At 46.6% G+C, this 25337-nt stretch overlaps 1 protein-coding gene across 1 annotated transcript; it reads left to right on the top strand.

Annotated features, from left to right (window-relative positions):
• The first annotated feature begins 310 nt into the window (after window positions 1-310).
• On the top strand, window positions 311-24338 carry MSH5 (mutS homolog 5). The gene is made up of 25 exons (XM_046005821.1): window positions 311-353; window positions 968-1121; window positions 1374-1497; window positions 2001-2081; window positions 2265-2327; window positions 3111-3232; window positions 3420-3529; window positions 3771-3806; window positions 4161-4243; window positions 5001-5046; window positions 9730-9868; window positions 9991-10053; window positions 16086-16214; window positions 16504-16576; window positions 16731-16840; window positions 17280-17360; window positions 21435-21522; window positions 21732-21921; window positions 22041-22167; window positions 22573-22722; window positions 23087-23164; window positions 23334-23477; window positions 23659-23796; window positions 23949-24022; window positions 24227-24338. Exons 2-25 carry the CDS (start codon window positions 981-983, stop codon window positions 24336-24338), a joined length of 2502 nt encoding a protein of 833 aa, XP_045861777.1. The 5' UTR covers window positions 311-353; window positions 968-980.
• The last annotated feature ends 999 nt before the right edge of the window (window positions 24339-25337 follow it).

The raw sequence follows: 25337 nt of genomic DNA, 5'->3' as shown, positions 1-25337 counted from the left end.
CTCGAGCTCCCCTTCCGACTTTCTCACAGGCTCCACCTCGCGTCAATCAAAGCCTAGAAACCCGGAAGGCCAGAGGCTCGAATGCCAAGCAACCGCACGGGCGGGAAGTTTGAACGTTCTGGCACCGCCCCATATGTGAATAGGCCAATCAGTGTCCACCCACCCCAACCGCAGACTGCCATTCTCTCCTCTCTCGCGCTCGGTTGGATCTCCAGGCAGGATCCCGATCTCTCCGACCAATAGGCGCTACGAAGGGCGGGGCGTGTGCGCGCGCACCCAGTCCTCACGCCAGTAAGCCTCTCCTGCGGGGGTAAGGCTGGTAGGGACGGGGTTTCGGGCACGTAGCAACCCAGGTGACTGAAAACGCGGGAAAACGCCGCGAGTTGCACACGGCTGGGGTGGGAAACTAAGGAGGTTAAGGCTGCGATCGTGGGGGTATAACTGGTAATGGCGGCGAGAGGAGAGATACATACCCCCCTACCACAGGGCCCTCCAGCCAAAGTACAACCTCCGCGTGACCGAAATAGGGGTGGGGCGACTGAAGTTTTGCATAGTCCGGACTTTAGTGACATGCCTGAGAAGTCGCCCGTCAGAGTGTCCCACAGACGGGGCGCCTGGGTGGCTCAGTGGGTTAGGCATCTGCCTTCGGCTCGGGTCATGAATTCAGGGTCCTGGGATCGAGCCCCGCGTCCGGCTTTCTGCTCAGCGGGGAGCCTGCTTCCTGCCTGAGTCTCTGCCTACTTGTGATCTCTCTGTCAAATGAATAAATAAAATATTAAAAATAAAAATGTCCCACATATGTTAAAGACAAAATGTTACCGCAGCTCTCCTCGGTCCTCCTCGGCCCTCGCCGCCCTGCACCTCAGCCCCCTCCCAGAAGTCCTGGGTGGGTTTGCGTTTCTGCGCACCCCCTACCCCAGGCTCCTCGCGGTGAAACTTGAACTTCCTTCATTTTCTGTACCCGCAGAACCTCCGAGGCCATGGCCTCCGTCGGAGCGATCCCAGGCAGGACGCCGCAGAGCCCGTGGCCCGGGGCAGCCTCAGCCGGCTTTCCCAGCCCGGCCCCGGTGCCAGGCCGCGGGGAGGCGGAGGAGGAGGAGAACGAGCAGGAGCTGGCCGAGGTCTTTGGGTGGCCTTGTTGAGAGCAGGCTCTTGGGTCCGGAGAGCGGGGCTTTGATTGGCCCCTCGGCATGTTAGAATAAATGGGCTGGGAAGAGCTAGCTAGTCGCAGGCCTCTCCTGCTTCACCTTAATGAACCGGGATGGTGATGACTCTCTCAGGGGGTTGATAAAATGATTACAGTTAAGCCAGACATGGCATAACCCTGCATAACCCAGCAGTTCAAATATGTTTCCTTTCTTCCCCTGGGACAGACCCATCTGTGTGTCCTGTGGGCTTCAGGATACTTGGGCATTGCCTATTATGACACTAGTGACTCCACCATCCACTTCATGCCAGATGCTCCGGATCAGGAGAGTCTCGGGCTTCTCCAGAGAGGTGGGTGCAGAACCATGAGTTCCTCTATTCTGGGACTGGACGTGTATTTCACTCATATATTCTCACCTGACTCAGTCTATTTTATTGACTCCTAGAGGCTCTCTCTGTTGTTTATAGGAATCCATTTCATTATTCAAGGGACATTTATTAGGTGTTTACAGTGTATCAGGTGCTGGACATATAGTGCTGGGCAAATCAGTCATGTCTGTCCTTCAGAGGTTTATAGTCTAGCATCAACCTCCAAGCCACTCCTCTTCCCTGGTACCACATTGACAGTCTCACTACTCTTTTCCAAAACTTCATGCTTGACTCGTACCTATGCTTCCAATGTGCAGGGCACAGAGCCCTCCTTACTTTTTGAGGGAGGAAATGAGGGGGTTTTTTTGTTTGATTTTTGGAGGGTTTCCTGGAGGGGTAAAGGGAGATAGCAAGGGAAGGGCTATGGGTTCCCTTTTAGAGGATAAAGATCCTTTAACTTATTTGGTCTCCATTCTTCTTCTAAGTATTGGATGAAATCAATCCCCGGTCTATTGTTACGAGTGCCAAACAGGATGAGAATATGACTCGGTTTCTAGGGAAGCTTGGTAAGGACTGGGTAAGGGAAAAGTGAAAATGGGGAAGGACTAAACTATGAAATATTCCAGGAGACTAAAGGGTCTTGGAGGGAGCTACAGCCAGGAGGCCAGAATTGGGAGAGAGGGAAGATGGGACAGAAGCAGGGGACTGAGATGTCCAGACCAATGGCCCTTTCTTTGCTTCCCTCACAGCCTCCCAGGAGCACAGAGAGCTGAAGAGACCTGAAATCGTATTTTTGCCAAGTGTGGATTTTGGTACTTCCTTTGCTCTGCCCAGCCCCCCATGCCAGTTTCCCTACCCTTTCTTCTTACTCCAGCCCCATCATCCCAAGTCTCCCCTCAGCTTTATCTCATCCTAGCCCTTTGTGTTCTCTAAGTCCCATAACCAGTGTCCTCAAGATCTCTCCTGATCCCTACCCTTTAATAACCTGAAACCTTGTGAAATTTCCACATAGACATGTCTAGGGTTGAGGGCCTTCCTTGAGAAGAAGGAGTGGTGACACTTTGTGGATAGCTTTGATTGTTGAAAATTTCACCTTTAAGACAAAGCCGTTTGTCCCTAAGAAAAAAGAAAAAGAAAAAGAAAGGCTGATGATCCATAAGACACTTCCATAACCATAACCTTCCCAGGATTGCAAAAAGGATAGTGAATGTTCTATCTGGATTAGATGTTAAGTGTTAACATTAGTGTTATTCATTCCTCTTATTAAAATGATCTTTTTGACTCCACATTCCAAATAGATATCTTCCTGAGTCACTTATTTTTGTCAGGTTGTGCTCTCAGCCAAAGATCTTTATATTAAATGTAAAATAAAGAGAGAATTAGACAGAGTGAAGATTTGGTTCTTGTTTCAGCTCTCCATTAACTGCCTGTGGCAGCTTGGCAAGTCACATCATCTCTCTTGCTTCTGTTGTCTCTTTTTAAAATTTTTAAAAAGATTTTATTTGTTTATTTGTCAGAGAGTATTGTCTCATTCTTAAAATGGGGTGAAAAATTGGGCTACGTGAACTTTCTCTCCCATGCCTCCCCCAAAATAGGTCTGGAGATAAGCAAACAGCGCCTCCTTTCTGGAAACTACGCCTTCATTCCAGATTCCATGACTGCCACTGAGAAAATCCTCTTCCTCTCCTCTATTATTCCCTTTGATTGCGTCCTCACGGTGAGAAGGGTCCTGGGATGCAAGGGCTGGGATGTAGCAGGCTGGAGAAAGGGACAAGCACCCCATTTCTGGTTTTGAGTCCTGGGAGATACTAGTCCAGCGCTGGAAAAATAATAGTTTTCCCTGGTGGTGTTCAATCTTGAGGACATTGGGAGTGACCTCAGCTCCATTCCTGATCCCCTTCCAGGTTCGGGCCCTTGGAGGCTTGCTCAAGTTTCTGGGTCGAAGAAGGATTGGGGTTGAACTGGAAGACTATAATGTCAGCGTCCCCATCCTGGGCTTTAAGAAATTTGTGTTGTACGTGATTCACCCTAACCTCAAGCAAAGTTAGGTGGGATTGGGAGGCCTGAATAGTAAGATGGGTGGCGGGTGCAGGAAGTGGGCGGTGTCCTATCGGGTCAAGTGCTCTAGGACATACAGGGGCACCTGAAGGGGATATAGAGCTCTAGGGAGAAGACTGAGAAGGGTGGAACCTAGTAATGAGCTCACACTGCCCATACGCCAGCCACCTTCGCTTTTGCTTGTTTTCTGTCCTCAGGACCCATCTGGTAAGCATAGATCAAGACACGTACAGGTAAGGAGATGGAGGCAGGTTATCATCACAGGGGAGGGAAAAGGATTAAGTTTAATGCTATAATAATCCTAATGAGGCTCCAGTTTCTTTAGTCCTGGGCTTATTAAGGTCTGTCTCCTTGAGGGAAAGGGAAGAGAGGGCGAGGAGAAAGGAAGAAAGGCACAAGGGTGTCAAATAGATATCCTGCCTTCCTGAGTCACTTATCCTAAAGAGACAAACTGAGGCAGAGAGGAGTGCAGGATAGACCTCACAGCAACCCTTGTCCTCAGGAGCATTTTCCCAACCTCCATTCCATTTTCCTAGTTCCTTTTAAAAACCCAAGTTACCTCAAACTCCTCCATTTCTCCCCAATAGTGTTCTGCAGATATTTAAGAGTGAGTCCCATCCCTCAGTGTACAAAGTGGCCAGTGGACTGAAAGAGGGGCTCAGCCTCTTTGGTAAGTATGTCCCTTCCCTTCCCTCACTGCAAAAGCCTGCCAGAAAAGCCGCTGCCTTCAAACACATGTCCCAGCCCCTCTCTCCCCACTTCACTCCCACTGCCAGATGTCTCTTCCACTCCCATCCAGCTCTCTTAGCCTCTTTGTACCTTCCCTGAGCTTGGGCATCTCCCCTCGCCCACAGTTGCCCAGTGTCATTAGCCTATCATCTCTGTCTTTACCAATTCCCTGTTCATTCCTTGGGCTTGTATGACTATTTCTGCTAGTTGAGCACCTATCCAGGGACTTGGGGAGGCCCAGTGTAGAGAGAGAGTTACATAACTGCATAACTACCTGTGTTTTATTGGCATTGAGTCTTTATCAGTTATCTCTGGCTTTAGGGTGTAGTGGGGACATCGCTCCAAATATCTACATGGTTTCACTGTGCATATCTCAGTGGATTGTGTCTAATGTTTATATATATGTGTTGGGCTCTTGGTGATTCCAACTACAACCACTTTGTGTATTTTTCTGGCTGACTGGTCCTGGGAGTGCCCCTCCCTCCCCTAAGCCCATGTAAAGTAATCCTGGCTCAGACTTCTGGCCAGGCGCTAGCTTTAGCTGCCTTTGTGTCCTGTATCTGGGGAACGGCCTCAGGCCAGCCTGCCCAACACCGGAACCTCTGGCCCAGAGGCCTCAGTTTAGACACATCTACAACATTCCTTTCCCTGCCCCTGCCTTATAACAAGCTTACTCCCGGCTCCTGCTCTCCTCACAGGAATCCTCAACAGATGCCGTTGTAAGTGGGGAGAGAAGCTGCTCAGGTGAGTCTCACAGACCTGCCACAGGCTCAGGCGTGCAATCCGAGGCTCACACACACCACTCCACCTGGTGGTAATAAAAGCAACTACCCTTTCTCAAATGCTGGCTAAATGCATTTAATCCTTATACCAACCCCATGGGGTAGCTAGTGTTATCGTCATTTGATGTTGTCAGCACAAATACATATATGCCCATTGATGATACAGACTTGCACACACACAAACAGCAGAAACACAGTCGCAAAACACTAATCCACACATGGTAATATCTTTTTTTTTATTGAAGTGTAGTTGACATACCATATTATGTTAGTTTCAGGTGTACAACATAGCGATTCAACGTTTATATACATTATGAAGTGATCACCACGATACATCTAGCAACCATCTGTCACCATGTGAAGTTGTTACAATATTATTAACTACATTTCTTAGGCTGCACATTTTCTTTTTTCTTAATACCTAGAAGTTTCTACCTCATATGGTAGGGCTTTATTTCATTTATTTTTTTTTAAGTATTTTATTTATTGGGGCACCTGGGTGGCTCAGTGGGTTAAGCCTCTGTCTTTGGCTCAGGTCATGATCTCAGGGTCCTGGGATCAAGCCCTGCATTGGCCTCTCTGCTCAGTGGGGAGCCTGCTTCCCACTCTATCTCTGTTTGCTGCTCTGCCTACTTGTGGCCTCTCTCTCTCTGTCAAATAAACAAAATCTTAAAAGAAAAAGATTTTATTTATTCATTAGACAGAGAGTGGGAGCACAAGCAGGGGGAGTGGCAGGCAGAGGCAGAGGGAGAGGGAGAAGCAGACTCCTCACCAAGCAGGGAACCTGATGAGGAACTCGATCCCAGGACCCTGAGCTGAAGGCAGACGCCTAACCCACCAAGCTACCCAGGCACCCTGGGCTTTATTTATTTATTTCTTTTTTAAAGATTTTTTTAAAAAAGATTTTATTTGAGAGAGAGAGAGAGAGAAGGAGCAGAGGAAGAGGGACAAGCAGACTCCCTGCTGAGCAGGGAGATTGAGGCAGGCCTCTATCCCAAGACCCTGAGATCATGACCTGAGCCAAAGTCAGATTCTCAACCAAATGAGCCACCTAGGTGCCCCTAAAAGATTTTTTTTTTATTTTAAGTACAATATACCCCCAGCACGGGGCTCCAGCTCACTATCCCAAGATCAAAAGTCACATGCTCTTCTGACCGAACCAGCCATACATCCAACATGGTACGATCTTTAATTATAAAAGCCATACTTCAAATTTAAACTATTTTCGGATGACTTTCAAAATTGTGTCTCTGGTTCCAATTTCCATTTGTGGAATGTGCACCTCACATCATCCCCATTTGCAATTTCCACAGACAGTTCAAACTCAGAGCATCTAAACTGATGCCCATTGGACCAGTTCCTCTTCCTGCATCCTTTTTTTTTCTGGCTAATGGCATTGCTGGCAATACTGCTCAAGTGCTGAACCTTGGATTGATGCTTCGCCTTCACCCTTCACATTCAATTATTCACTAAGGCCTATTGATTCTACCCTGAGATGTCTTTCTCAGCCATCTCCCTTCCTCTTCCACTGCTCAAATTCTGGCTATAATGTTTTCCAACCTGGAGCATTGCAGTCACCTTCAGATTGGTCTCTCTGCCTCTAATCTTCTTTCTCTAATCTGTCCTTCATTCCAAAATACTTGTCATTCCAAAATGGATATCTGAGCGTGTCACTCCACTTTTTTAAACCTTAAGTAGAAACAAAGTAACAGAAACCTCAGGAGACTTCCCCATTCCCCGCCAGGGTGAGGATCAGCATCCTCAGCAGTGTGGTGTTCAGAGCCCCTCCCACTTACGTCAACTTAATTTCCATGATTATCTTCTGAGCCCTGCCTAAATCCTTTCTCCCTGGATCCACCCTATATTCCAGTCCTTTGGGCCACTTTCCATCATGGAAATAACCAAGGCTGTGTTTTATGCAGTTCCTTCCAGAAAGTCTCTCCCGTGTTCTTCCCCTGTCAGAATCTTACATCCTCTTCAAGGTGCAAGCCCACTGTCACCTTTTCCGTGAAACTTTCACAGGCGCCTGTAGGGAGACTGGCACCCATCTTGCCATTGCTTAGTGCCTGTTTATGTTTTCTGGCTGCACTGTCAACATCAGCTTGGAGTTAGTTGTCAGTGAACCTGCTCGCTCTCATAACTGCAAGCTCCATACAGGGGTGCTACCTGTGGCCCCAGTGCTTGGCACATGGCCTTGAATGTGGTAGACCCAGTGAGTGAGCATGGTACCCAGATGCAAGTCTGCTGTTCACATCTTCTCTGCAGACTCAGAGCTGAAAACTTGGCTAGTCCACAGGTGCACAATTTTTTGCCCACCTCACCTGCCCTGCATTGTGTGTCTTTTGGAGGTTAATTTAGGATAATCAGGTACTCTCCAGGTAATTGGGATGATTTAATTACCCCCACATTCTGCAGGTGCAGATCTCTCTCCTCAGGCAGGGATGAGAAGGAAGGAGTTCTTAGGGGAGAAGAGAACAGAGTGTAAGTTGGGAAGGAGTGCAGATACCCCAGGAAGGTTCCAGTAGGACATGGAATCGTAACCTGAATTAGGAACTAAGGATCCAGTCGGCCCAGCTGGATGGGGCACCAGGAAGGTGACGGAATGTCACAGTATGCTCTGAAGAGCACTGTCCTAGCCGTCTGCACGCCTGAGTTCAAGACCCAGCTATACTTCTTAAAAGGACAGTGACTTTGGATAAGTATCTAGGGAACGCCCCCAGGCCAGCCTGCCCAACACCTGAACCTCTGACCCGGGTGCCTCGGTTTAAAGGCTTATTCTCTAAAGGGTTCATTTTCTCCGCTGTAAAATTAGAAGGTTTAGCTTGTCTAAGATTTCTGCTGGCACTAGCAGTACATAAGTCAGAAAAACCTCAGGATTTTACAAGACAGGAGGCTTGGCAAAGCTCTCCAGGCTGGGGACAGGTGTTCAGTCTGGCCTACACTGCTGCAAGTAGAGCTGTCTGTGGCTAAGGAGCAGAGGTGCCTAAAACCCACCCTTGAATCCCACTCAGCCTTCCGCTTCACTCTAACGTGGGGTATCCTAACCCAGGGTAACTGGCCCTCAACTATGGTATGAGATGCTTATCCCCAGGCCCCCGTGTCTCCACAGGTTTCTTATATAAAATAGCATGCCTAATGGCCTACTGTAATGCAGAAAAGAATTCATGGCTCACGTGTCCTTGCAGAATCTCACACTCTCCATAGCCATCAAAAGACAAGCACACCCAGAATTAGACAAACCAGATGAGACATTTATTACTGTATACTAATTTAATTTCTTAGAAGATACCTCAGGCACACAAAGGGTAGAGGTAATGATGATAATGATGATGATGTTATACAACTCTGTGTTTACACCAGCAAAATTAAGAATAAGGCAGAATTATTAAAGGGGTGCCTGGCTGGCTCAGTCCGTAGAGCATGTGACTTGATCTTGGGGTCATGAGTTCAAGCCCCATGTTGGGCATAGAGCTTACTAAAAAAAGGGGAGAGCTGGGTGGCTCAGTAAGTTCAGCGTCTGATTTCAGCTTAGGTCATCATCTCAGGGTCCTGGGATGGAGGCCCTGTGTCAGGCTCCCCGCTCGGCAGGGAGTCTGCATGTCCTTCTGGCCCATGTTCATGCTTTCTCTCTCAAATAAATAAATAAATACTAATTTTTAAAAGTCTTTAAAAAAGAATTTACTGAAGCCTTGTAAAGTGTCCCTCCCCAGTCCTTTTTCTCTACAGAGATGACCATTATCGTGAATTGAGGACTTAACCATTCTGCATGAAATGGCTATATACTTTTACAGAAGAACAGGAAAAGACTAACGTCTGTGCCATTACACCCAGAGGCACTTTTCACAGCCAAATGCAGATAAACTCATGCTGACTCACCCTCTCCTACTCAGCCACAGAGAAAGCTGGAGCGTTGGCACACAAATACCTCAATACGCTGCTCTCCCTCTAAATATTGACAAGCGCCATCGCTATCCACATGGAATGACACATGGTCACATCCATCAAAACCAGGATAAACAGAGTCATGCTCACATGCAGAGATTTTTAGTAGATATGTGTAAACATACCCGCATAGATAGGATACTGGGCTTGCCAGTACAGATACATACCACCACGATCCCCAGGGCCCTCCAAACATACACTCTCACAAATTGAGATCAAGACAGTGATTGGGGGCTACGTGGCTCAGTCAGTTGGTTAGGTGTCTGGCTTCAGCTGAGGTCATGATCCTGGAGTCCCAGGATCAAGCCCCGCATTGGACTTCCCGCTCAGCGAGGAGTCTGATTCTCCCACTGACCCTCCCTCCTTCTCAAGCTCACTCTCTCTCAAATGAATGAAATCTTTTTTTTAAAGCTAATTTTATAGGTTTCTTTCTTTTTTTTTTTTTAAAGATTTTTATTTATTTATTTGACAGAGATCACAAGTAGGCAGAAAGGCAGGCAAAGGTGGAGGGGTGGGGAGAAGGGAAGCAGACTCCCTGCTGAGCAGAGAGCCTAATGTGGGGCTTGATCCCAGGGCCCTGAGATCATGACCTGAGCCACCCAGGCATCCCACAAATAAATAAAATCTTTAAAAAAGAAAAAAAAAGACAGTGATGACAACAGATGTGATTTCTGGTCTCCCCTACTTTATCCCTCACTTCTAGGCTATGGTTCACTCGCCCAACTCAGGACCTGGGAGAGCTAAATTCTCGGCTGGATGTCATTCAGTTTTTCCTCCTACCTCAGAATCTGGACATGGCTCAAATGCTGCATCGGTTGCTGGGTCATATCAAGAATGTACCTGTGAGCCCAGGGTGGGGGCAGAGAGGTGGGGAAGGAGCTTGAGGGTCAGTAGTGGACATTGGGCTTCTTGGGGGGCACTAAAGTGGGAGAAGTAAAACAGTCGTCCCATTGTCTGACTGTAGCTGATTCTGAAACGCATGAAGCTATCCCACACCAAGGCCAGCGACTGGCAGATTCTGTACAAGGTAAGGCCTCCCTTCTAAAAGCTTAGAGGTCCAGGTTAAGCCTCTCAGCAAGCAATCCAGATCCTCCGCACTCTGCTCACCCATCTAACTTTATCCCAACACTTTAACAACAACAACAACAACTTTGTATTGTGGAAACTAACAAAAAAAAATTAGAATAATATAATGACCCCACATACCTATCATGCAGCTTTAACACCTAGACTCATAACCAATCTTGTTTGATGTATATCTTCTCCCCCTTTCTCCTTCCTGGATTAGTTTGAAGCAATTCCCAGCCATTATATCATTTCACCCATAACTATTTCAGTATGATTGCTAAAAGAAAATTACTTTGAAAAAAGAATAACAAGGGGCACCTGGGTGGCTCAGTGGGTTAAAGCCTCTGCCTTCGGCTCAGGTCATGATCCCAAGGTCCTGGGATAGAGTCCCACATCAGGCTCCCTGCTCAGCGGGGAGTCTGCTTCTCTCTCTGCCTGCCATTCTCTGTCTCTGACAAATAAATAAATAAAATATTAAAAAAAATAAAAAAGAATAACAAGGGGCGCCTGGGTGGATCAGTGGGTTAAAGCCTCTGCCTTTGGCTCAGGTCATGATCCCAGGGTCCTATGATCGAGCCCCACATCAGGCTCTCTGCTCAGCAGGGAGCCTGCTTCCTCCTCTTTCTCTCTCTGCCTGTCTCTCTGCCTACTTGTGATCTGTCTGTCAAATAAATAAATAAATGAATCTTTAAAAAAAAAAAACAAGCAATACCATGATCTTGCTAACAATTAGCATAATTCTTGATTATCATCAGTTATCTGATATACACTTTTTTTTTAAGATTTTATTTATTTATTTGACGGACAGAGATCACAAGTAGGCAGAGAAAGAGGAGGAAGCAGGCTCCCAGCTGAGCAGAGAGCCCGATGTGGGACTCGATCCCAGGACCCTGGGATCATGACCTGAGCCAAAGGTAGAGGCTTTAACCCACTGAGCCACCCAGGCACCCCAATGTACACATTTCTAATCCTCTCTTAAATGCCATGATTTATAAAAAAAAACAACATTTTGTTTAATTAGGATGCAAATACGTTCAACATATATAATGGGTTGATGTCTCTCTCTCTTTTTTTTTTTTAAGATTTTATTTATTTGTTTGAGAGAGAGCGAGCTTGTGAGTGAGAAAGAACAAGCAGGGGGAACATCAGAGGAGCGGAGAGGCAGGCAGAGAGAGAGGAGGAAGCAGGCTCCCCGCGGAGCAGGCTCAATCCCAGGACCCTGGGACCATGACCTGAGATGAAGGCAGACGCTTAACGACTGAGCCACCCAGGCACCCCGGGATGATGTCTCTTGAAGTCACCTTTTTGGGTTCCTTTTTCATTTCACTGTTCTCCCTCCATCTCTATCTCAATATTTACCTCTCTTTTTCCCCTTGCAAGTTATTTGGTGAAGAAGTTGGATTGTTTGCCCAGTAGTTTTCCTTAACCTGGATTTCGCAGATTACATTCTATACGTGTTTTGGCATGTTTTACTCTGTTCTAGAATTTTTTTTTTAAGATTTTATTTATTTATTTGACAGACAGAGATCACAAGTAGGCAGAGAGGCAGGCAGAGAGAGAGGAGAGAGCAGAGAGCCCGATGTGGGGCTTGATCCCAAGACCCTGGGATCATGACCTGAGCCGAAGGCAGAGGCCTTAACCCACTGAGCAACCCAGGCGCCCCTAGAATTTTTTTTTTTTTAAGATTTTATTTACTTATTTGACAGAGATCACAAGTAGGCAGAAAGGCAGGCAGAGAGAGAGGGGGAAGCAGGCTCCCTGCTGAGCAGAGAGCAGGACGCAGGGGTGATCCCAGGACCCTGAGATCATGACCTGAGCCGAAGGCAGAGGCTTAACCCTCTGAGCCACCCAGGCGCTCCTTTATTATTGTTTTATAAGCAGAGGAATATAATGCCTGATATGTCTGTCTCTCCTTTTGTGACATTAGTGGCTTTGATGTTTAATACTGAAGTCCATTAATTCCTTAGGGATTACAAAATAATATTACTCTGTCATTCTTTCTCCATTTATTAGTCTGAATGTTTCTGTAAAGAGAAATTTCCTCTTATTTGCTTTTTGGTTACTCAGTGGTACATTTACTATAATAGAAACTGCTTGATTTTCTCCCCTGCCTTTATTTACCAGCGCTCAGCATATAGGAAATTACCAGTTCCCTAACACCCTCCATCCCCCAAGGTAGCCAGTGTGGTTTTTGTTGTTTTAGTATCATCCTGAGCTCAGATTTACACATGTGTTTCAGTCCATTGCATTTTTAATCTTTCTGCATGTTCAGATTATTCCATCTGTGGCCAATGGGAGCCTCTTCATGTTGTCTTCTGAGTCCTTTAAACATGACCCCAGTAGATGTCCCCACTTGATAGCTTCCCTCCTGCTCTCTGGTTTGACAAGATGTACCAGATATATCATTTACATCTCCTGGTTCTTTTTTTTTTTTTTTTTTTTAATTAAGTAATCTCTGTATCCTAAGCGAGCTTGAACTCACAACCCTGAGATCAAGAGTTGCATGCTGTGCTGACTGGACCAGCCAGGCACCTCTACATCTCTTGGTTCTGATCCAGAATCAGACATTTCTCCAAAGAGCGCTGGTTCCTTTTAGTGAAAAATGGCATTTCTGTATCACAGTCTGAATCCTAGAGGGTGCACAGCATGTTTTGCTTATTGCTTTAAAGGCTTTTCTGCAGACATATCTAGGAATTTTTAAAAAGTAAAATCCAGGATAAATTGGTACTGATGCCAGCAATTTAAATTCAGAAGCACAGGGTTCTTACCTTGTATATTCCTATACTATCCTCTTCAACACTCCTTCTTGCATAGTGGAAATTCTGGTTCTCAGTAACAGTAGGAATGATAAGATCAGAATATCACTCATTTGCTTTTTCTGACATTATACCCACAACAATCTTAGTATAGCAATACCAGCACTACTACCAACGATATTATTGCTGAAAATAATTTAAGATTTTTTTGGGGGTGGGGGAAGAAGGGAAGTTCTTTTTGTCCCTACTAAGGATACAGTCATATTACTGTGTTTTAGTCACTTGGAATAGTTCCTCTCTGTGTGGTTATATCACTACCTGAATATACATTCATGTTCATATGTTTCATTCTATTTTTGATTTTTAGGAATTAGTTTTTAATATTTAATTTACCTTTATAATTACATAAAATATTAACACAGCTCCAAAATGTAATCTCCCAAACAAGGTATAGGCAACTAATTTTAGTTTCTATCTTTCTCTCCCTTTCCACCTAATAACATTTTCTTTAAAAATTTTTTAAGATTTGGCTCAGTCAGTTAAGTGTCTGCCTTCAGCTCAGGTCATGATCCCAGGGTCCTGGGATCGAGTCCCGCATTAGGCTCCTTGCTCATCGGGGAGCCTGCTTCTCCCTCTGCCTGCCGCTCCCCCTGCTTGTACTCTCTCTCTCCCACACTCTCTCTCTGGCAAATAAATAAATAAAATCTTAAAAAAAAAAGATTATTATAGAATTTTTAAGATTTATCCTTCTGTTGTTTTGATTTTTTTTTTAAAAAATAATTTAAGGGGCACCTGGGTGGCTCAGTGGGTTAAGCCTCTGCTTTGGCTCAGGTCATGATCTCAGGGTCCTGGGATCAAGCCCCACATCAGGCTCTCTGCTAGCAGAGAGCCTGCTTCCCCCCTCTCTGCCTGCCTCTCTGCCTACTTGTGATCTCTGTCTGTCAAATAAATAAATAAAATATTTTTAAAAAATTTAAGACGTAAAGAAAAGCTGCGAAAATTGCACAGGGTGGTCTCATATACCTTTCTTTCACTCAGCTTCCCTTAATGTTAACATATTATTTAAAAAATGTTAACATGTTACATAACCATAGTCCAGTTATCTCATATTTTATTTTATTATTTATAATTCAATGCTATTGTTTATTTTTGCTCAATTTTTTCTAGCTTAGAGCCTTGAGAGTTCTTTTCAGATTGACTTTTAATCTGCCCATTTGGCCTTCACATTGACTTTTCAGATTCAGATACTGCCCTTCTGACATGGCCCCCAGTGCATTTCTGAACATTTCCTAACTTTCTGCAACTACAAGATGCTCCAGGCTCATATTTTCCTTGCCCCAGCCCTGGAATCAACCATTTCTCCAAGGAGTCCTGGTCACTTTCTTTGGAGAATAGTATTAGAAACCAGGATCTGGACACTAGATGTGGTTATTGCTACTGGAGTATCTTACTTCTCACCAGAGACAGAGCTAATAGATAGATCCATGTATGGTAACCCATGCATTCATACCTATATTCCTAAGTCTATCTATATATTACAGAACCCCCGAGTTCATACTTATACCTCTGATTCCAGGTCAATACCACAGGGGATATTCCTCCTTTCCTCATTTGTAACTTCCTTCTCTGACAGTGTGAAACCTGCTTCTCATTATCTATAGCAATTTTCTTTGAACATGAACAGTTATATGTGATTGCTTATAAATTGCATTTCCACTACTCCACATTCATCCTCTGCTTCAGCCTGGCCAGGCTATGCATTTGGGCACTCTGCCGAGGAGACCCACTCTATTTTTTTTTTAAGATTTTATTTATTTATTTGACAGAGACACAGCCAGAGAGGGAACACAAGCAGGGGGAGTGGGAGAGGGAGAAGTAGGCCTCCTGCCAAGCAGGGAGCCCAAAGCCGGGCTCAATCCCATGCCCCCAGGACCATGACCTGAGCCAAAGGCAGACACCCAACTGACTAAGCCACCCACGTTCTGCCTGGTATAGTGTGGTGTTTCAATGCCAGCCATGTGGGTTCAAATCCCAGCTCTTTTGTTTACTTTCTGTGAGACCTTAAGCAAATTTTGTTATTTCTTTGTGCTTCAGGTTTGTTGTTTGTAAAATGGAGATAATACTAGTCCCTATCTCCTAAGATTATTTTGAGGAATGAATGAAATTAACATATGTGAAGAGTTGAGAATATTGCCTTTCACTTAGTAAACATTCAGAAAGTGTTAGCTTTTATTCCCACTGCTGTTTGCCCTGCTCATGCTCTCAACCAGAACATCCTCGTTCCTTTGAATAGCCTTATTCATGACCTAGTTTGGTTGTTTGTTTTGTTTTTGTTTTTGTTTTTTTTTTTTGAGAGAGAGAGTGTATGCACACACTTGGCCAGTGAAGGTGGGAATGGGCAGAGGGAGAGGGAGGGAGAGAATCTCAAGCAGGCTCCATTCCTGTGTGGAACTGGACTCCAGACTCAATCCCAAGACCCTGAGATAGTGACCTGAGCCGAAATCAAGAGTCAGGCGCCCAGTCAACTGAGTCACCTAGCGGCCCCTCATTTCCTTTTCTCTGTAAAGATATCTCCAATGATGTTAGCCCGAGTTAGTCTTATTCTCTGAACTTCCTTAATAATTTTAGTCAGTTTCATAACTTGATCAGTCTTTTTTGTGGGTAGCCATTGTTTTTGGTGCTTGTTTGTTTCCCTCATGGCTAGATTATAAACCTTTGATTCATATACTTGGGTCCTCTGCCATCGAGTAAAGCTCAGTAGATGTCAGTGTGTCCACACTGTCTAACCTTAGCAGCCACCTCAGGGCACTGACCTTCACCCTGCGGAATTAATTGTCAATGACCCTCACCCTTTCTCTCTTCCTGCTCCCTTACCTCAGTGTGTCTTGCCCCTTCTGTGCATGTAATTCTCTGCCTTTCATACCCCTCTTCTCTTTTTCCTTCCTCAATATGAAATCCTCTCCTCTATTAAAGCATCTACCACTTTATTTTTAAATCTTCTGGGTGTATTTCTGTTTTCCTCACTAGACCATGAGCTCCTCTGGGACAGGGGCCACATTTTAGTTCTTTGTGGCCTCAGTGTTGAGTGGAGTGCCTGGCAGAGTTTGACAGATGCCATTTCCTCGTTTATTGTTTCTTCTTTGCCTTTGAGATCTTCTGTCTGTCCTATCGTGTTTTCTCCTCTGTCCTTCCCTGTCCCCTCACCTCAGCCCACCTTCTTCCATTTCTGCTGCAGACTGTGTACAGTGCCCTGGGTCTGAGGGATGCCTGCCGCTCCCTGCCCCAGTCCATCCAGCTCTTTCAGGACATTGCCCAAGAGTTCTCTGATGACCTGCACCATATTGCTAGCCTCATTGGGAAAGTGGTGAGTGGAAGAATGAGGCAGAGCCCCTGGGGACCTAGGGGAAAGAGGTGGGATTAGAGGATGGAGAAAACTGGCCTCTGGGGAATGTGGTGTTGGAAATGGGAGACATCAAATTCAGTTGGATGACCAAAGAATGGGATGGTGAGAGGAGTGGGCGGAACATCAGAGGCATGATTGGGGGGTTAGTGTCAAAGCAGGAAATGCAGGGAGAGTAGGGGCCCAAGGAGAGGTGAGGAACAGGACTGCGGATGGTTCTGGGTGATGAGCAATGGACTTTTTATCTCCTCAGGTGGACTTTGAGGGCAGTCTTGCTGAAAATCGCTTCACAGTCCTCCCCAACATAGATCCTGACATTGATGAGAGTGAGTGTTGGGTGTGCAGCCTGTGAGCCCTGAAACATAAGCCCTACCCAGTGACAGGGTGCCATCATCAATAGGTGGCCACTGCAACTGGGGATGGGTTGCTAACATGGCAGGAGCCTTCCTTTTGATACCCACATGTCTTTCACCCTCCTAGAAAAACGAAGGCTGATGGGACTTCCCAGTTTCCTCACTGAGGTCGCCAGGAAGGAGCTAGAGAATCTGGACTCTCGTATTCCATCATGCAGTGTCATCTACATCCCTCTGGTGAGGGCAGGAGGGTGGGTGTAACCCCCAGGGATCTCTCCTGGGAGATAGTAGGCTCATGAAGGACAGACTGCTAGGTAAGAAAGCTCCTGGAGAAGCTTGAAGATGATAAATACCCAGTGGTAGCATTAGGCCCCTGAGGGAAGCACCGCAGGATACAGGAATCTTTCTGTCCTCCAGGGATATAAGGTGCCTGGTACTGTATTTTTAATTTTTTTTAAAGATTTTATTTGTTGGGGAGTGCACAAGAACACAAGCAGGGGGAGCGGCAGGCAGAGAGAAGCAGGCTCCTTGCTGAGCAGGGAGCCCAACATGGGACTCGATCCCAGGACCCTGGGATCACTACCTGAGCCAAAGGCAGACGCTTAACCGGCTGAGCCACCCAGGCATCCTGGTGCCCAGTACTTTATTCCCTGTTTTATCTCTTTACTCTCCTCAGATTGGCTTCCTTCTCTCTATTCCCCGCCTGCCTTCCATGGCAGAGGCTAGTGACTTTGAGATTGAAGGACTGGACTTCATGGTAAGACCCTTGACTTCTGTAGGGGGAGGTAAGAAAAATAAGTCAGCAGCTGAGGGAGGGCCTTACCCTATCAGCACTGCCCAATATGGGATGTCTCTTTTGTAGTTCTGCTTTGATCCTTCCCATCTCTGAGGTTAAAAAGGAAAAAAGTCAGGGTGGAAAAGAGATTAAAGACCTGTCCTCTGAGAACTAAAATCTTGATGAAAGAAATTGAAGGTGACACAAAGAAATGGAAAGGCATTCCATGCTCTGGAATTGGAAGAACAAATATTGCTCAAATGCCTATACTGCCCAAAGCGATCTACAGATTTAATGCAGTCCCCATCAGAATACCAACGGCATTTTTCACAAAACTAAAACAAATAATCCTAAAATTGGAATGGAACATTAAAGACCCTAAATAGCCAAAGCAATCTTGAAAAAAAAATAAAACAAAACTGGAGGTATCACTATTCCAGAGTTAAAGTATTATTACAAAGTTATAGCAATCAAAACAGTATGATATTAGCACAAAAATAGACATGTAGATCAATGGAACAGAACAGAAAGCCCAGAAATAAAGCTATGATTATATTGTCAATTAATCTTTTTTTTTCCAGTATTTTATTTATTGGGGTGCCTGGGTGGCTCAGTCGGTTAAGCATCTGCCTTTGGCTCAGGTTATGATCTCAGGGTCCTAGGATTGAGCCCCATGTTGGGCTCCCTGCTCAATGGGGAGTCTGCTTCTCCCTCTATCTCTGCCCCTCCTCTCCCTTTCCCCCCTTTCCAGCTCATGCTCTCTCTCCCTCTGTCTCTGAGATAAATAAAATAAGACACCCTTGTCAATCTTTGACAAAGCAGGAAAGAATACACAATGGGGAAAAGGTAGTCTCTTCAACAAATGGTGTTGGGAAAATTGGACAGCTGCGTGCAAAAGAATGAAACTGGGCCATTTTCTTACACTGCATACAAAAATAAACTCAAAATGGATTAAGGGCCTTTTTATGAAACCATAAAAATCCTAGAAGAAAGCACAGGAAGTAATTTATCTGACATTGGTCATGGCAACATCTTTCTACATACGTTCCCTGAGACAAGGAAAACAAAAGCAAAAATAAACCATTGGGACTACAGAGGGGTGCCTACTGGCTCAGTCTATTAAGCATCTGAATCTTGGTTTCAGCTCAGGTCATGATCTGAGGAGTTGCGAGATCAAGCCCTACGTTGGTTTCCTCACTCAGCACAAGAGTCTGCGTGTCCCTCTCCCTTCCCCTCTGCCCCTCCTCCCACTCGTGCTCACTCTCTAAAATAAATAAATAAATTAATTAATTAATTAAATCATCTTTAAACTACTGGGACTATGTCAAAATTAAAAGCTTCTGCACAGCAAAGGAAACAACTGATAAAAGACAACCTACTGAATGGCAGAAGATATTTGCAAATGACATACCCAATAGGGGGTTAGTATCCAAAATACATGAAGACCTTAAGGGGTGTTTGGCCTGAAACTCTTTTTTTTTTTTAAGATTTTTTTTTTTTTTTGGACAGAGAGGGACAGAGTGAGAGAGGGAATACAAGCAGGGGGAGGGAGAGGGAGAACAGCCCTCCTGCAGAGCAGGGAGCCCAATGTGAGGCTCGATCCCAGGACCCTGGGATCATGATCTGAGCCAAAGGCAGACGCTTAAGTGACTGAGCCACCCAGGCACCCCTGGCATGAGACTCTTGATCTTCAGTGTTGTGAGTTCGAGGTCCACGTTGGGTGTAGAAATTATTTAAATAAATAAAACTTAAAAAAAAAAAACTTACATAACTCAACACCAAAACCCAAATAATCCAATTTAAAAATAGGCAGAAGACATGTTCAGACATTTGTCCAAAGAAGACATATTCAGATGGCCAACAGACACATGAAAAGATGTTCAACATCACTGATCATTAGGGAACTGCAAATCAAAACCCCAATGAGGGGCACCTGGGTGGCTCAGTCAGGTGTGCCAACTCTTGATTTCGACTCTGATCAAGATCTCAGGGTCGTGATCAAGCCCTCCACTGGGCTCTGCACTCAGCACAGAGTCTGCTTCTCTCCCTCCCCTGCTGCTCCTCTCCCTCTCCCTCTCAAATAAATAAATCTTAAAGAAAAAACAAACCAGAAACAGCCCACAATGAGATATCGCCTCATACCTATTAGAATGGCTAAAATAAAAAAAATTAAAAACTCAAGAAACAGCAAGTGTTGGCAAGGATGTGGAGAAAAAGAATCCTCATGCACTGTTGGTGGAAACGCAAACTGGTGCAGCCACTATGGAAAACAGTATGGAAGTTCCTCAAAAAGTTAAAAATAGAACTACCCTATGATCCAGGAGTCACTCTACTGAATATTTACCCAAATATATCCAAAGAATACAGAAAACGTGAATTCAGAGGGATACATGCACCTCTATTTTTCAGCAGCATTGTCTACAATAGCCAAGCTGTGGAAGCAGCCCAAGTGTCCATGGATAGATGAATGGATAAAGTTGTGGTATTGCATACAATGGAATATTACTCAGCAATTAAAAAAAATAATGAAATCTAACCATTTGCAATGACATGGAGTATTTGCTAAGTGAAATAAGCCAGTCAGAGACAAATTCCGTATGATTTCACTCGTATGTGGAATTTGAGAAACAAAACAAATGGAAAAAGAGAAGGAGAGACCAAAAAACACTCCTAACTGATGGGTACCAGAGGGGAGGTGGGTGAGGGTGGGTGGGTGAAACAGGTGAAGGGGATTAAGAGGCCACTCATGTTGACCAGCACAGAGTAATGTGCAGAATTGTTGAGTAATGTACACCTGAAACTAATGTAACACTGTATGTTAGCGCTACTGGAATTAAGAAAAAACTGTAGAAATCATCAGGAGAAGGCGTAACTAAACTGGTCTTCAAGAATGAATATTTGGGGGGTGGCACCTGAATGGCTCAGTTAAGTGCCCAACTCTTGATTTCAGCTCAGATCATGATCTCAGGGTTGTGAGATCAAGCCCTGCCTCAGGCTTCAGACTGATCACAGAACCTGTTTAAGATTCTCTCCCTCTCTCTCTCTGCCCCTTCCCCCTAACACACTCCCTATCTCTCTTTAAAAAAAAAAAAAAAGAATATTTGGGTGATGAACTTATTTTTTTTTTAAAGATTTTATTTATTTATTTGACAGACAGAGATCACAAGTAGGCAGAGAGGCAGGCAGAGAGAGAGAGGAAGGGAAGCAGGGTCCCTGCCGAGCAGAGAGCCCGATGTGGGGCTCCATCCCAGGACTCTGGGATCATGATCGGAGCCGAAGGCAGAGGCTTTAACCCACTGAGCCACCCAGGCGCCCCGGGTGATGAACTTATAAAGAAAATAAGGAATTGGTTCCCCAAAACGTCAGAATAGAGGTTACTTTTGAGGAGTTGGAGAGGGTTATGATTAGGATGGCTCTCTGGAGTAGCTGACAAGATTTTAGGTTTTTTTTCTTTTTTAAGATTTTATTTTTTTATTTGACGGAAATCACAAGTTGGCAGAGAGACAGGCGGGGAGGGTGGAGCAGGCTCTCTACTCAGCAGGGAGTTGAGCAGAGAGCCTGCTGAGCAGAGAGCCCGATGTGGGGCTCCATCCCAGGACCCTGGGATCATGACCTGAGCTGAAGGGAGAGGCTTAACCCACTGAGCCACTCAGGCGCCCAAAATTTTAGTTTTTTAACCTATTTCGTAACTTACATGTTGGTTACCAGGGTATTTGCCTCATAATAATTCCTTAAGCTATGTATTTGTTTTATGCAATTTTCTGTGTATTTTTTTTTTTTTATTTGACAGAGACACAGTGAGAGAGGGAGCACAAGCAGAGGGAGTGGGAGACGGAGAAGCCCAATGTGGGGCTCGATCCCGGAACCCCGGGATCAATACCCGAGCCAAAGGCAGACACTTAACCACTGAGCTACCCAGGCACCCCATATCTGTTATATTTTTAAATAAAAGTTTTTTTAAAAGAATAAAAAAGTCAGGGTGGGGTGGAGGTGGTGTTAGAGAAGACCAAGGGGACCAAGGAGACAAAGCCCATAGCTTTGAGCCCTTGTTCCCAGTTCCTGTCAGAGGAGAAGCTGCACTATCGTAGTGCTCGAACCAAGGAGCTGGATGCATTGCTGGGGGACCTGCACTGTGACATCCGGGGTGAGGAGAAGCAAAAGGCTGGGGTGGAGCGGGCAGTTTGGAGGACAGTCTACAGGCTCCTTTCCTTCTGCTCTCTCTCTCACTCTGACTCCGCACCTTTTCCTCCCAATGTCTTGGAAGGTCTCAGACTATATCTGGTGTCTGGGGGCTTGTCTCTTCTTCATTTTCTCCTGGAGGTGACGCCCAGCTCCTCCCTCCCCTGTCCCCAGACCAGGAGACCCTGCTGATGTACCAGCTGCAGTGTCAGGTGCTGGCACGGGCCGCCGTCTTGACCCGGGTTTTGGACCTTGCCTCCCGCCTGGATGTCCTGCTGGCTCTAGCCAGTGCTGCCCGGGACTATGGCTACTCAAGGCCCCGTTACTCTCCCCAGCTCCTTGGGGTCCGAATCCAGAATGGCAGGTGAGAACGGAAGCTGGTGGAGGCATAGACACAAGGGGCCCAAAGGCCTCCCATCTTCTGGTGGCTTCATTCATTTGCATTGAGAGACCACATGTGAGGTGACTTTCTACCCATGGCAGACATCCTCTGATGGAACTCTGTGCCCGAACCTTCGTGCCCAACTCTGCAGAATGTGGTGGGGACAGAGGGAGGGTCAAAGTCATCACTGGACCCAACTCCTCAGGGAAGAGCATATACCTCAAACAGGTGAGGAGAGTCCCTTGCACACTGGGCCTCTGGCATCTTCTTCATTGTCTCCATTTCCCTCCTGCCTCCAAACACAGGTCCCTGCAGCTCCTCCCAGGTGTTCTGACCTGACCTGTCACGGAAAGGCCATTGTGCACACATGTTCTCTCTATTTGAGAGAGAGCCGTGCTCTAACAGATCCCTCTGTGGCCTGAAAGCCTCCCCCTACCCTGAACAGGTCCGTGCTGTTCACACTCGGGAACACTGCCCACTCTCCCACCCTCTTTCCTGATTCTAAAGAAAGCTGAGGGGCTCTCCTTAAACTGTGTCCACCCCTCCTTGATCTATAATTCACCCCTCAGCCTTGCCTCATCCTCACCCTGGCCCACACCAACAGGCTCAAGACCCTATCTTCTCCCTATTTAGGTAGGCTTGATCACATTCATGGCCATGGTGGGCAGCTTCGTGCCAGCAGAGGAAGCCGAAATTGGGGCTGTTGATGCCATCTTCACCCGAATCCACAGCTGTGAATCCATTTCCCTGGGCCTCTCGACCTTTATGATCGACCTCAACCAGGTCAAAGGGAGCAAAGTTGGAGGGGGGGGCGGTGGGACCGGTGGAGGGTGTTAATGAGGAAGGAACTCTATTCTTGAAAAATGATCAGACCAAGAAAACCATTCCCTCTGCTGCGTGCCTTCTATATTATGGGCAGGGAGCACCGAGTTCAGAGACTGGGAGAATCAATACTTTGAACCTTTGCTTTGCATGAGGCGCTGCTGGCAATGAAAGGGTGAACAAAACCCCAGTCTTGCCATTAATGAACTTGCAGTCCAGTAGGGCGGACACACACACAAGCAGCTTTACCCACAGGCAGACTATGGTCAGTGCACTGCAGGCCTTGAACGCTGCTGAAACTCTCCGTTGTCCACTTGGTGCCCAGCAGGTGGCAAAAGCAGTAAACAATGCCACCAAGCAGTCTCTGGTCCTCATTGACGAATTTGGAAAGGGAACCAACACGGTGAGGAGACAAAATGATGAGAAACTGAGGGGAAACCGAGGGGTGGGGAGCTCAGGAGAGGAATGGGGTATGTGGGCAGGAAAGTACAAGATGGGGATGGCTAGGGCAGGTGCGGTGTATAAGGGGGTGCACCTGTGGTTCAGTACTCTCACCCCTGCCCTGTGCACAGGTGGATGGGCTCGCGCTGTTAGCTGCTGTCCTCCGACACTGGCTGGCACTCGGACCCGCGTGCCCTCACATCTTTGTGGCCACCAACTTTCTGAGCCTTGTTCAGCTCCAGCTGCTGCCACAGGTGCCCCTTGTGCAGTATTTGGTAAGGACACCAGTCTAAGCCTCTGGGGATCCCTAGGATGAACATTTACCAGAACCCAGAACAGGCTCCTCAGAACAGAGGAATCCTTCCCATTTCTCACTCCCCACAGGGATCGGCCAGGGGTTTCAGGGCAGGGCGCAGACTGATTCATGATTCACTGTCCCCTTCTATCTCTTTTAAGACCATGGAGACCTGTGAGGATGGAGACGACCTTGTCTTCTTCTATCAGGTGTGTGAAGGCATTGCCAAGGCCAGCCATGCCTCCCACACAGCTGCCCAGGCTGGGCTTCCTGACCAACTCCTTACTCGTGGCAAGGAGGTGAGATCCAAAGGTCAAAACCTCCATCAGGCCTCCCTACCATTGTCCCTACTCCTTTCAGGGGTCTGGGTTTCTGGGTCCATGGGATTTCTGATCCTTATTTCAGGTTCTCTTACCCAACTGCCCCACCTCACCCCACTTCTTGTTGCTAGGTCTCAGACTTGATCCGCAGTGGGAAACCCATCAAGCCTGCCAAAGAGTTGCTAAAGGAGAAGCAGATGGAAAAGTGAGTGTGTGGCCAGTGTCCTGGTTCTTTCCAGCATGTTCTACAGCTCTTCTCCCCTTTTTAGGGACCCAGACAGCCTCTTTGCCCTTCAAAGACCCATGATTTGTTTCTGAAATCCCTAAATTCTCCTGGAAGCCTCTCCCTTCTGCCTGGGAACACAGTTTTCCATTTTGCCATAAACCCCGCTGTCCTTTCTCCCCTCAGTTGCCAGACATTAGTTGATAAATTTCTGAAACTGGATTTGGAAGATCCTAACTTGGACCTGGACCTTTTCATGAGTCAGGAAGTGCTGCCTGCTGCCACTGCCATCCTTTGAGAGCCCTTCCTTGGCCCTCCTCCACCTTCCGAGACCCCAGCGGGCTGCCACGCCTTGTTTCCTCACTTTCCTCAGACCCAGAATTCTCAGCTTCTCTGCAAATTTTGTTTCGTATTAGGAATAAAGTTTACTTCAGAGAAAGTTATTGTTTCTTTAGACCAGCTAATACAAAACAAAAGAATAAGAACAAGATGAAACACCAAGCGGAAGTCCGCAAAGGGGCCTACCCTGCCTCATTAGAAACACAGGGACAAAGGGGTGCCTGGCTGGTGCAGTTGGGAGTGTGTGACTCTTGATCTCAGGGTCGTGGGTTCGAATCTCACGTTGGATGTAGAAATTACTAAAAATAAACAGACACAAACCCAGTGACACGCTGTAGGGGGACCCTGGGTTCCACCCAGGGGGAGAACCAGGCGTTTCAACAGACACTACAAAAGCAGATGAAAAGGAAGACAAAGAAGTCCAACAGAGATGGTCTTTCTCCTAAGTAGGGGCATCCTAGCCTCAGATAGACACAGCAGAAAGGGCTCCGGGAGGCTGAAAAACAAGGTAGGACCGGCACAAGGCAGGAGGGAAGGGGAGGGACCAGCCCTGGCACCCGTGGGCGTGGCTCTGCCCTTCCCACCTCCAAGCCATGGGGAGCCAGGATCCTGGTGGATCACCCCGGGTCCGGGCTCCCTACACGGTTCTGCTGCTGCCACTGGGAACAAGCCGTGGAGACCCAGGGGCCCGGAGCTTTTTCCTCTGGGTGAGTATTAGTCCAGTAAGCGGTACCAGGGACGCCCACTCCCTGGATCTGCCCCTCCATTTCCACTCAATTTTGAGGACCCGTAAGTCTTCTCCCCTGCCCTCCGGATGCTCAGTGGTCAGTCTGGAGTCACACTCAGCGACCAGACAGTGAACCCCACCAAGGGCTGAGAGGAAGGGCCATGGCCCAGAGCCCTGCTGTGGAGCAAGTCAGCCTCTGCTTCTTGCCTTCCCAGCTGCAGAGGATGCAGG

This window comes from Meles meles, chromosome 5, assembly GCF_922984935.1.
Source record: "Meles meles chromosome 5, mMelMel3.1 paternal haplotype, whole genome shotgun sequence".
Classification (NCBI taxonomy): Eukaryota; Metazoa; Chordata; class Mammalia; order Carnivora; family Mustelidae; genus Meles; species Meles meles.
The sequence above is the reverse complement of the archived record's forward strand: the minus strand, read 5'-3'. Positions and strand labels throughout refer to the sequence as shown.

Coding starts and splice junctions, on each gene's coding strand:
- MSH5 (XM_046005821.1), top strand. CDS start 981: ATGGCCTCCGTCGGAGCGATCCCAGGCAGGACGCCGCAGAGCCCGTGG. Junction 16,577..16,730: donor AGATCCTGACATTGATGAGA/GTGAGTGTTGGG, acceptor TCACCCTCCTAG/AAAAACGAAGGCTGATGGGA. Junction 16,841..17,279: donor GTGTCATCTACATCCCTCTG/GTGAGGGCAGGA, acceptor TACTCTCCTCAG/ATTGGCTTCCTTCTCTCTAT.